Source organism: Sciurus vulgaris, assembly GCF_902686455.1.
Source record: "Sciurus vulgaris genome assembly, chromosome: 15".
Classification (NCBI taxonomy): Eukaryota; Metazoa; Chordata; class Mammalia; order Rodentia; family Sciuridae; genus Sciurus; species Sciurus vulgaris.
The window spans coordinates 42172693-42185831 of record NC_136476.1 but is presented as its reverse complement, the minus strand read 5'-3'; the positions used below and the strand labels follow the sequence as shown (position 1 = coordinate 42185831).

Here is a 13139-nt window from a genome sequence, read left to right as displayed (position 1 = left end):
GTTAGAGCAAACATAAACAAGTAATGTTGAAATTCAGGTTGCTTAAAAAATCATTATAGGAGAAAGATGGCAGGGTACTGTATGGTCTTATATTTGAACCATTTCCCTGAGTTGTGAATTGTATACACTTTGGTACCATGTGATAGATCTTGTAATGTGCACATTATCAGTCTAGAGTCTGCAGTACAGTCATGGATGAGACTTCTATAGTGCCTTTTTCTTTGCATTGTAAATAACTCTGAATATAAGTCAGAGATGATTGGATCATACTTGGAGTCTTACTGGCAAAAGAACAGGGAGGACAGTGATTTGTAATTTTAAATATTAAAATTCCAAGAGGTTGAGCATGAGAAATTGTGGGGAATGGAAGGTGTGTGCACTTTTCTTGGCAAGGGACATGTACTTTTAAAGATGTGGCTCAGTGATTAAGCACTCCTGGGCTCAATCTCTGGTACCAAATAAGTAAATAAATAAATAAATACATAAATAAATAAAACACAAATAAAAGCTCAAGGTGAAAGTAAGGTAAACTAAAATAGACAAGGCTATAATTCAAATGTGAAACACTTAGACTATTGGCACCTGATACATTTAAATATAGTCTTTGGAGGTCTGGGATTAAAAATTGCAGCAATTTAAGTAAAAATTCCTATCTTTCTTAGTCACCATTTGTGACTGTGTGCTAAATGTAGTTTAACATAGCATCTGCTTCAGAGGCCCAGGACAGGATATGACAGTCACAATACAGAAAGCCTGTATGCTGTACTTTCTGTCCATGGTGTTCCCTTTTCATGTTGAGCCTCACCCAACAGAACTCTGCAGCCTGGTTACCCATTTTGGGAGACCAAGCCTTAACTTGAAAGACACATGAGGAGATTTTCTATGGTAGCATTTGAAAGTGGCATCTTCCTTGATCCATCCATAATGATAATAGCCCCTAATATTTACTTAGCCCTTCAGAGTTTGTAAAGTGCTTTGACATCACATCTGTTTAAATATGTGTCTATAATAAAAGCTTTTAAAGAGAACACACCCTTTTACCTGCATCCCTCTTCCCAGAGTGGGGATAATTCAAAGGCTAAGTGCCTTTGTAGTTTGTGTCTTACTTTTCCTCTGTTAAAATGTGGCCTGTGATTTCGTCTGTATCTTTCCCCTTCAGCCTGTGGGAAATAGGTACCACTTCTCAACAACTCTTGAAATTATGTATGTACACACACTCATGAAGGATATGTTACACATATATACTCAAAGACTTGCCTTGTTATTCATCTCCAACATTGGGAGACTTGGTCCTACAAACTTGGAGAGATCCTTAAACATTAGTTTTAGATGTGCTTTACTTTAATGATACTAAGATGACATGTGAAGTTGAAAGTCTGATGAAAGTAGGAGTTGGAGGCACTTTGCTCAGTGCAATGGTCAGGGGCCATCTGGAGCCCCGGTATCTCATCTTGTTCCCTATTAGGTATCAAACTAGTATTGGCAGGGTCAGTGTGTATGGATAGCACCTGAGGCTGAGAAGGGACTTACCTTTTCTGTAGTGTATAGCATTAGCTTCTTTTTTTTTTTTTTTTTTTTTTTAAAGCATTAAATCTTATATTCATTCTTAGACAACATATTAACTAGAAATTTCCTTGTGATACTATCAGCCACCTTTTTGGAATCACTAGGATTAAAAATAACACTGTAGTTGAATGCAATTCTTGCCTCTTTTTTTCTTGAAATGTAGTGAATAACCAGGAGCTTAATTACCATAAAAAGTCAGATGTACCTAGACATTTTTTCCTAGCTGGTTCCTAGGTTTTAAGGAAAGTTGCCTTTTGAAGAAGAGTTGGACCAAAATCTTGGTAAGAATCTTGTGTTTTAAGATGCCCCAAATTTCCTTACCAAGTAATTCATAGTCATGTCTAAATCAAAAGTGTACATATTTGGGAATCTCATGACTAACACATCAGCTGAAAAGAGGAATGTGTTTCATAGGCAAATACCAATAAGCAAGGTGATTCACATTTCAGAGAGGGAGAAAAGCTGGTGGTGAGTACTGATCAAGAATTCCAATGGACAGGGGGAGAGTACATTTCTCTGCTTTCTACAGTGCCTTAATGATTAGAAGGTCTTATATGCCCTGGGATAGCATATCTTAATTTTCAGTTTCCCCAAAGTCCTACAGAAATAATTTGTAGCCTTCCAGCATTACTAAGGAAATATGTGTACCTTGTTTTGTTGATTTGAGATGCCTTTATTTTGGTATGAGCTTCTTGGAGTTGAACACTTTAACTGCAGCATTTGGTTTCCTTTGTAAGTCTTGCTAAATGACAGCAAAGAGTAAAATGTTAGCCTCAGTGGCCAGATGGAGGATTGTGGCCCTTTATAACCTCCGTGAGTTAAAAAAATGTGTCCATAAGCCTTCCTTGTCTTTCATATTTCCTTTAAGAGTAGGCATTCTTCCTTTGCTGGATCTTAAATATGACAGTATTTTAGTATCTCTATCCTACAGAAGAGCTGTGTTTTAATCTCCCTAATGAAAATTCTCAACTACTGGGATTAATTTGAGGATTTCCAATCAGCCTTTCACAACTGGTACTACCCTGAGGCTGTTCCCCATAGCTGTGACTTTCATAGAAGAATGTGAAGTTAATCCAATTTCTATGTTGATTACTATGTTAACTGTCTTAACTTAGCAGTTCAAATCTATCTGCCTGTTCTAAACAAAAACTGCTACAAAAGCTGTGTGAGTAGTTGATTTTATTCTTATTGTACTCATATTCTTTTTAGGTTCTATAGCCAAATAATGGCATGGAAATTAATTAGGCCCACTGAGGTTGGAATGAAAGAATGAGGTTGGATTGATTCTTCACCAGAAGGTAACGGTTTAGCATGTTCCAGCCTATAACCAAGATTGAGTTTACCCATGACTTATCCATTATAAATGACCTGACTGAAAAATACAGATTTAAAAGTTTATTTCCATTTCAAAAATTGTAATTTATTCTCATTATGTTTTGTATACTTTGTTTTTAAACTTTAGTAGGAGGGGAGGAAGCTTTGAAATACTTTTGGATTTTTAATTTTGAATGCTTAAAGGGGGTCTCTTGAATATCTGACAGTTGTTTAGTGGTCATATTGTTTATTGATTTTTGATTTTATATTTGGTAGTAAATGAATTGGTTGCTAAATTCTTGTGAATAATTATACATACAGTGAATAACTCAATATTTATAAACTCAGATTTTTGTATGTTGCGTTTCTTAAAGATTGCTGTCCCTTGCCTTTTTAGACACAGGTCTCTATAGAAGTTCTTTGCTTATTCTTGTGTTCTTCGTCCCTAACCCACAATAAAACATATGGTGGTTTGTATGAATGTATGAGTAGTTGGAGTCTAAACTAGTTTCTTGATAATGGATATAAAGAGTTTACTGATATAAGTATATCCAGAATCTGACAACTTCTCTTCTGACATCACCCTGGCCAGAATCTCTCTTCCTACCCCTGGATTACTTCAGTTGGTCCTCAGCTAGTCTGCTTCCAAACTTGCTGAGTGCTCCCTGCACACCCACACACAGTTTATTTTCACAGAAGCCACATGCTACTCTTTTGCTCAAAACCTTCCTATGGTTTCCTTTCTTATGGTGGCCTTCCAGACCCTATGTGGTCTGGCCTCATTACCTCTTCGGTGCATCTCCCCCTACTTTCCCTTGCTATTCTTCTACACAGGACAGCTTTGCCATTGCTGGTCTCTACCTAGAATGATCCTCTTCTGATAGTCCCATGGGAACTGTTTTTGTTTCCTATTATACCTGTAACAAAGTACTATAAACTTACCAGTATACAAATTTTTTATTTTTTAATCCTGAAAGGCATAAATCCATCCAAAGTGGGTCTTTGTGGGCTAAGATGAATGTGCTGGCAGGGCTGCGTTTTTCTTGAGGTTTGGAGGACAATGCTTCCTTGCCTTTTCCAGCTGGCAGAGGTTGCCCATACTCCTTGACTGGTGGTCCCTTACACAACCAAGGAGGACCTGTTCAATTCTTCCCATATTGCATCACCCTGATGAGACCTTCCTGCCTTCTCCTTTCGCTTACAAGGACCCTTGCAGTCACATCAGACCTGCCTGAATAATCCAGGATAATCTCCCTTTTCAAGATCAGCTGATTTAGCAGCCTAATTCCATCTGCAACCTTAATTCCCCCTGCCATGTATCATAGCATATTCACAGACTTTGGGGAATAGGATGTGGACATGGGAGGCAGGAAGGGGGACAGTATTCTGCCTACCACAGCAACCAACTTACATCTCTTTCAAACCTTGGCTCCAACCTTTTCTTCTCAAAGAGACCTGCTTAGAACCTGAAGCTACCCATGCCCTGTCTACACATTCTCAGGCCCCCTTACTCTATATTTTCATAGCAGATATACACACCAGGGTGCTTCTTCATTGCTGTAACTTAAGCACCTCACACTGAACTTAGTCCATGGGAGTTGTATGTGTGTATTTGTCAAATGGATAAGCAGGGCGTGAAGCTTAAGCTGATCTTTACTTCCCATTGACCAACATGGGTGCCTGTTAGCAGATCTTGAGTGTAGGGAAGTACTTGGGACCCTAAGCTCAAGCTTTAGAAAGACTGGTGTTGGGGAGACTCTACTTTGTTTATGGGAACAATAAAGGGCCAAGAGTTAGTGTTGGCTGCTAAAGAACGCTCTCCTTGTGACTCCTGCAGCTGTTGCTTGTGCTGTTTCTGGCAGCTCTTGAACCCATGTTAGTCTTAGGGCCAAAAATCTGAGTTAGAGGTTGTGGAATCCATGGAGCTGGTGAGATAGTTAAAATGGTGTGAGTGGAGCAGATGCAGTGGCACACACCTGTAATCTCAGAGACTCGCCAGGCTGAGACAGAAGGATCACAAGTTCAGAGTCAGCGTACTTAGCGAGACCCTAAGTAACTTAGACCTTCTCTCAAAATAAAAAAATAAAAAATAAAAAGGGCTGGGGATGTAACCATGGCTCATTGGTTAAGTGCTCCTGGATTCAATCGTTGGTACTTTTAAAAAAAAAAAAAAAAAAAGGTGTGGATGGGGTAGAGAGTTGACTAGGATTCTAGGATTGAGGAAATGCCTTGAAGCTTAAAGTCACAAATTATTTTAGAAACCATAAAGTGAAAAGGTTTAAAGAAAACAAACTATGTCTTGTAACTAACATATTAGCCCTGTGATTTCAGTGCTTGGCTAACTGTTCTATTTCTTAATTCAGTAAAGCCAGAAATGTATCTTGAACATGCTGTTTTAGTGACTTGAATGGAAAATATAGTGTTAAGAATGGTGTCCCCTAGACTGAGGACCCCAGTGGCTGTTTATCCAACCTCTGGGCTCACCTTTGAGCTTCTGTCATGATTTCTCTGGTTATTTCGTGTGCATTACTTTCCTGCCTCAAGTTCCCTCAAGAAAGATGCTTCTTAGCCAAGGCTTTGGGTTTTCTTGCTTCGGCTTTTTGCTTTTGCTAGACTTAGTTCTCTTCTCTTCTCTTCTCTTCTCTTCTCTTCTCTTCTCTTCTCTTCTCTTCTCTTCTCTTCTCTTCTCTTCTCTTCTCTTCTCTTCTCTTCTCTTCTCCTTAGTTATACACGACAGTAGAATGTATTTTGACACATAGTACACAAATGGAGTATAACTTCTCATTTCTTTGGTTGTACACGATGTAGAATCACACTGGTTGTGTAATCATGTGCACGTAGGGTAATAATGTTTAATTCATTCTACTATCATTCCTAACACTGTGCCCTTAGTTCCTAAATTTGAGAGACAAATGTCTTCAGTTCACCTTGTAACTTGGCCTTTAGAGAAGGAGACTCGATGTGATCAGAGGGAAGGCACTGGACTGCCCTACCTGGTGCTGTGATACCTGAGGTATGGAGAACCTTCTGGCTACGAATAAGTGCTGAGACCAAGATCATTAGCCACACAGTATCTTTTCTACTCTGGGAGATGCTTGTTCTTGCCTCTAGCCATGATTCTTTTCAGAGATTGTTTTCCTTTCATTTATGTTTACCTAAACTTTTCTTGTCAATATAAAATTGAAACTATGTGAGAATTATGACTTGAACATATTGGTTTCTAAATGCCTGTGTCAAACCCCCCCCCTTTTTTTTTCTCCCTTCTGAATTTACCTTTTCTTCTGTCATTTTCCTAAAATCATGTCCAAATCTCATATGACACATTTCTACCTTGCCAGGCAGAGGCTGGAAACATTTTTATGTCATGTTTTTGGATTTTTCCTGGCTTCCATGTTTTTGAGTTGGCAAGTTGGTGTAATAGGTTCTTGAAATAAAATCATACCACTGATTACTTGAAAGTTCAATGGTTTCCTTTGTTGTACCATGTAATAGAAATTTGGATTTTAATGACTGAGGGTGGCTTGGTGGGATGTGCCAAAAATTGAAAGTATGCTTTTATTATTACCCCTGGTATGAAATACTTGAAGTAGGTTAGAAAACCAAGCTACCAGATTTGCATGAATTTAGGATAGGGTTTCTCCTTTTGTTCTTAAGTTTTTTTGAAGAAACTGTTCTTATCCTTAGCTTGCTCAAACCCCTGACATGGAGATGGGGTGGATTTGGATGTGGGTCTTGCAGGCAAGCGGAACAGCATGAGCAAAGCAGAGAGTGAAGCACTGGACTATTGGAGGATCAAGGAAGAGCTCATGATTTTTAGGTGTCTGAATAAGCAGGCTGGTGAATTAGTTGAAGAGGCTTGCCAGTGTTTATACCACTTCCACTGAGTAGCTTACAGGTAACTGGTAGGCAGTAGGGAGCCCTTGATAGTTCAGGGAAATCCTTTTATGAATAGGGTGAGTTTGTATTGGGATGAGGAGGGACCTTTCTGGAGGTTGTAATTTGGTTGTCTAGAGAAGGGTGAGAGCTCCATCAGGAAGGTAACCATAGCAATGGAGTAGGGACCAACTGGGTAGCTTTAGCAGGTGCTGTGTAGTGGCCATCTCTGCAGCCCTGATGAGGCTTTAATCACAGAGCTCTGGTCATCATATGAGGTGTTGTTGAAACTTGTTCTTTCTCAGACACTATACCAAGTGAAGTTAATGAGAATTCTGAGACTATATTTAAGATGTTTTTGGGTAGCAGTCTGTCCTACTTGGTGGTTGTCTGCAGAAGGTTTGAAAATAGTGAAGAAGCTGGTTGTCTTAGTTTTCAGATTTTTTTTTTCTTTTAAACTAGTAATGATTGGAAAATAGAGAATTCTCAAGAACATCTTTTATGTGATCAGGAACTCTTTGACCACTTTAACTTCTCAAATTGCCAGATGTGAGAACTAAAGTAATAGCATTAGTTCCACAATTCCACGACTGCAAGAAACTAGATACTGAAGTACATAGTGGGTCATTTAAATTAAAAAAAAAAAAAAAAGAAAAATAAATCAATCTAAAAAGCCCTTATGGTCTTTTGGAAGTAAACTTTGTGACTGTGAGGAAATAGAAACTGCCCTTCTCTCTTCCCTGCAAGTTAAAATCCACTCTCCCACCAAACTAATATCTCATCATTATCTCTTGGAGCCCATTAAAGGAATAAAATATTCTAGATTGATCTGTGCTAAAGTACCTGTTCATAAATTACTATATGGAGAATGACAGGAGAGAAACCAGTCTGAATTGGCACAAATGATGTCTAAATTAAGAGGCAAATATATATTGAAACATTATTTTTTAAGCCCTAAAACTAATGGCTGTGTTTCACTGGAATATGGCCTTTTTTCCTTCCAAAGAGTTTAAGAGCCAATGGAATCTATAAATAGTGCACAGCCCAGTTGTCTCTGGTAGATTGAGTAGAGCAGAATCGCCTGTCCTTAAGTGAAGGGGAAGTAGCTTTACATTTTTAGTAACTGAATTGTTGGCCAGCATAAAGGTAAGGGCCATGTGAGCAACTTATTTATAACTTCCCATAAAGGTATGTGTCTGCCTCAAGCGGAGAGACTGTCTGGGGTGTTTGAAATGTAAAAGTGCAGTAGAATCATTTTCCATACCCAGCCTTCCTAGCTAGTTGGTTCAGTAAAGCGATTGTTCACATCCCTGGGGCTTTCAGAAAGAGGGGTGTCAATAGATGAGCTCATTATCGTCCACCTCCTATGGAACAGAAGGGACTGAGGCCATTAAATTTGAATCTGGTGTTATGTAGTGAAGGATGTTTAGATATTTATTCCCAAGGGTATTCTAGACATAAATTTAGACTTGGTTTAACCTGTTGGGTGTGGTTCTTCTGTCCTCCTCCTGTGGTCTAACCACACTTGGGTTCTTGTAGGAGTATTTCATGGATATAAAGCACTTTATTTTTCACAGGTTCAGTTTGACTATAATTAGTTTTTGTGAAAAATAAAGAACACAGAGTCAGGCTGAATTTTCTGGCTGCAGTGGGAGAAGGGAAGAAGAGTAAAACATTTTCATGGCATCCTGTAAAAAGTATGTTAAACACTTTTGGTAGATGCCAGAAAATGGAATTCATTGTTGCCTGTTATTACTGTCTTCCCTAGCATCATGAATCAATCATTTAACAGCCATCTTTGATTCTAATGAAAATTTTAAGTTATAATAACATAGGGAACATTTTTGGTCCTCCTTTGTTGTTCATTGTCTATTTTCATAGACTTAAATTTTTTGATTATTATGTTGACCATCTAAAGTATTTGCGTGTATGGCTAAAAAGTAAACTTTGGTTTTTGACAATATCATGGCTCTGTTTAGTATTTGGGCAAGTTGTAATAAGTGGTAAATGGCCCATTAACTATATGGGAGGCCTCATAGCAGCACTAATTTCAAATCGTGCTGGGTTTACAATTTACATATTAAAAAATGTTCATTTGATTTTGTTCAGGGACAGCGCTGACATCCTATACAAACATTATTCCAAACAATCCTATTTATTGGTCCAATTATTTCAATTGAATGATGCTGGTTTACTGCCTCTTAGTATATGTGAACAACTCTCAGTGAAACTGTTAGAGAGTAGTTTGACTATAATGGCAGAATAACCTCACAGGGTTTCCATTCACTTTTAATTTTAAGTCCCAGGATTAAGGATCATTTGTAGTATAATGTAACAGTGTAGGCAAATATAGCTTCTCTTAATGCCCTTTTGATATTTTGGAGAAAGCATACTTTTATGTAAAGCAATCACTTACGAATTGCATGATCGCTTTTTCTCACTCTAAAATTTCATTCACATTTCCTCCCTTCTCCCACATCCTTAAGAGAAAGGACAGCATGCAGTTTTTTGCTTTATTTTTTTAGTTTTTGAGGGACGGTTTAAGATAGTTCTCAGGATAGATGCCAAGATAACTAGTTAATATTGTTTTAAAATCAGACTTTTAATTAAAAATGCTTACATTTGTGCAAGAAAACTACATGTTAGAATGTATTTAGAAAGATTAGATTGGAATTGCCTCAAATTCAATTAAGCCACACTGCATGGACGTGCTGGGAATATCAATACAATCACTGTAAATTTTGTACGAACTGATTTGTTGCATTATCTTGCTCATCTAACATACGGTACTTTTTGTGTCCATATTGCAGACGGCAACTCCAAACTAACATGGCAGTCAGACTGTGTGATGTGGCTTCTCTGCTTAGAAGTGGTTCGTGGGCAGCAGAGCCTTGGACTGGGGTCTGTGGGATTTTTCTTAAATTCTGTAGGCTACTTTTTTTTAGCATGTTGCAGGAGTGCTGAGGCCATACCAAACACTTGAACCTTTCATTTGGCATACTAATTGTTATATTTAACCTATGTGGTATGGCCATCATTAGGACTTAAAGCACATTGCATTTTTAACTAGTGGTATATGTAGATCAGAACCATACTCTTGTACTTAACTTTTTATAATCTAAATTAGGATTTAGCACAGACTCAAAAGAGTGACAACACGTTTAAAAATACAACAACAACAAAAAAAAGTTTTGGTATGGTCTGAATACTAAGTTACCGTAATTCTTTACATTCTGTTTACTATGTATTTTTTTGGTTACTATATTTCTAAGTTACTTAAAATTCCTGATGCTCCCCCCCCAAAAAAAAAAAAAAAAGTTGAAATTGTAAATCTGGCTGGAAATTATTTGCCCAGTAACTGTTGAAAGACTTTGCATTCTATGAACAGTTGTGTTGAGCCTATCAATGGAATATGCATTATTTGTAAAATATAGCACATTAGTATCATTTTATTCTGAGCAGATGGTCCTATAGCTGAGAGATGCTGTAATTTTCAGTGCACACAGCCTACTGCAGCTGTTCACTTGAATGTTGGCTTAGGAGCTCATTCTTGCCACCTGAACATGGAAATAAATGTGCAATTAAGTGAGGAGTGTTTGTTGTCCTTGCTAAATCCTGCTAATTTCAGTCAGTGAACACTTTATTTCAAATGCCATCCCAATGAGTCCGAATCTCACATTTGGAACTTTTGAATAGTGGTTTGTTTTAATTGGCCATGGCCACTTTCATCTTGGAGCTCATTATTTTCATAACTGCTCAGCACAGGTAAACCCTGTCAAGAATTTTGCTATGTAAAGAGCAGTCCACATCTAACATTCAACAAACTCAAACAGTTATACTTTGTTAGGAAATCTGAAACCTTCCTGCTCACTTTCAGATAGACTTAATTACAATAAAACCCAAATCTTGAATTATTTGATTTTTTTTTCTTATGGATTTCCAAAGGTTTCTCTATTTTCCTTGACCTCTTAAGTTATTCTCTGAGAATATTCACCTTAGGTAGTTTACAACTTGAAGAACAAATACCCATTTCTTTGAAAAGGAAATTAAATCATGGAAAGGTTACAAGTTGTCTGATATTGCCTAGCCATTTTGGATTTGTTCTTTTTTTTCCTTTCTTTCTTTTTTAAAAAAAAAAAAAAAAAAAAAAAAAAAAACCTGACAGCACTGATTCTTGTCCATTCTGACCAGTCTCAATCTGGTCAGTTGACCAGTCTTGATCTGTCCTTGCTGCCTTCTTTTATAAACATCTCTTGACAGTAGAGATTTCTTAGCTGCATTAAAATATGCCCTTTTATTTTTCTTAGGCAATTTACTTTTTAAAAGACAGTTTTTTCTTTGTTCATAATGTAGCCCTCTTTCCCTCTCCTTTGCTTTTTTTTTCTTTACCTTAGATTCTTTGCCTTTTCTATGTTAAAACTTCCCTTAAACTAGCATCCCATCAGTTTAGAGTTGTCAAGTTGAGCAGTAGTTCTTTGTGGAACTGAGCGGTGAATTGAATGAAATGTGAAGGATAATCCTTTCAGTGATGCTTTGATTTTTGGGTTCCCCCACAGTCTTTGCTGTCCAAAGTTAGATATCTGTTGGAAAATGCTTTTGGAAAACTTGGGGCTATGGTTTGTGATACTTGTTCAAAGAATAATAGGATTGGTTTTTAGGGAACTAAATCTACAATTGCTTAACAAGTAATTTTTATAGAGTAGCTTTAACAGTTTGAGGCCATTTTCCCCAATTCTGCTACTTACCTGGTATTTGGAGTTTATAGATTAGATACCTTATTGCTTGCATTTTCAACAGGCTTATGTGCTCAAATGAAAATTCCTTGGGCTGGTCTGTTTGCAGAAGTTGATTTATTTACAGTGTTGTTTTGGTGGACTGGATATGATTTTTTTGTTTTTTTTCCCCCTCAGAATCAGTCAAGGCAAAAATATCATACTGAATTGTTTGGGGATTTTTATTTTGATGCTATAGTTCAGTTCCCTTGTTGGTGATCTTTAACTGCCAAGATTGACAAGAATGGCCTATTACATTCTACAAAGTAGACAAAATACAGCTTCACTTTCCAGTTACCCTGTAAATCCTTTTCACTCCCTAACATATAACATTTTTCTTATTTCCTACAATGGTGAGGTATAAGATATTGTCAATCAAAAATGAAAAACATTTTCAATATGTAACCAAAACAGTACATGTTGACAAATTTATATTTTTTATAGTACTCTTGCTCCTTGATTTTAAGTTAATGGATGTCTGTCAGTTTTAGAATATTGAACCTCTTAGACGAACTGAAAATCCTCTTCAGAGTTAGGGGGTCAGTTTTTGGTTTGTTTTGGTAGCATGTTAAGCATTTTTATTTTCTAGTATGATTTTTTTTTTTTGTTTTTTTTTTTTTGTTTTTTTTTGTTTTTTTTTTTTAGCCAGGGCTCAATTCTGTGCCCTTTGGTACTTAATTTTCTCCTCTGGACATTTGCAGGTGAGTGAGGGTATGTGAGTAAGCCAGGATGTGATTCTAGAAAATTCACAAGACTTAAATTGTGCTTATGTGCATGTATGGAATATGTATGTGAAAATCTAATTGCAATATTAAATTGAATAGCTTAATACAAAGTAAAAATTAGCATAGCTGTTGCACTTTTTGTTGAAGCTTTGTTGTAATTTCAGCTGAATGACTTGTGTTTAGTGACAAGTGTTTAAACTCTTGGATGGAATCTGATAGGTTGTGAAATATGAATTCTGACATTTCTTGTTTTCTCTGTTTTTAGCAGGTAATTGCTGCCATGGAAACACAACTGTCTAATGGGCCAACTTGCAATAACACAGCCAATGGTCCAACTACCATAAACAACAACTGCTCATCACCAGTTGACTCTGGGAACACAGAGGACAGCAAGACCAACCTAATAGTCAACTACCTTCCTCAGAACATGACACAGGAGGAGCTAAAGAGTCTTTTTGGGAGCATTGGTGAAATAGAGTCCTGTAAGCTTGTAAGAGACAAAATAACAGGTATGCAATTTTATATAGACAATTCACATTGAAAGGGTTGTGTTTCAAGATAGGAGAACATAATAAGTGTGCTACTTGTAAATCATTCAGCACTGCTATTTTACACATCTAGACTGTCTGTTACTGATTGTATCAGCAACACAGTGAAACTTAAGAGTTTTAAATTTCCTTTCAAAGCATGAAATTTGGAGGGCAGTGTACACACACATAGATACTTCTAGGTGCTTTCCAATAGGAAACTGTATGAAGCATACCCAGACCTCCTGGATAGTTCATGTTAGTTGTTAAATTTGATTTCTAATGTATATCCAATTGCTTTGCATACCTTATAAGTAAAAAATATCAGAATAAATAAATTGAAAAATGAGTGAAGGATACTA

The 13139-nt window shown here is 37.0% G+C and overlaps 1 protein-coding gene across 8 annotated transcripts in view; it reads left to right on the top strand.

Annotated features, from left to right (window-relative positions):
- Positions 1-13139, top strand: part of ELAVL2 (ELAV like RNA binding protein 2) — a 153019-nt gene that overhangs the window by 73810 nt on the left and 66070 nt on the right. For 3 of the 8 annotated variants that reach the window (XM_079112693.1, XM_079112694.1, XM_079112692.1), the window contains exons 2-3: positions 9564-9654; positions 12519-12759. In XM_079112693.1, coding sequence (XP_078968819.1) covers positions 9583-9654; positions 12519-12759 — 313 coding nt within the window. In that variant the 5' untranslated portion in view covers positions 9564-9582. Of the gene's footprint in view, positions 1-9563; positions 9655-12515; positions 12760-13139 lie in introns of all 8 variants that reach the window. The other 5 variants (XM_079112690.1, XM_079112691.1, XM_079112689.1 and 2 more) reach the window with 2 other exon arrangements.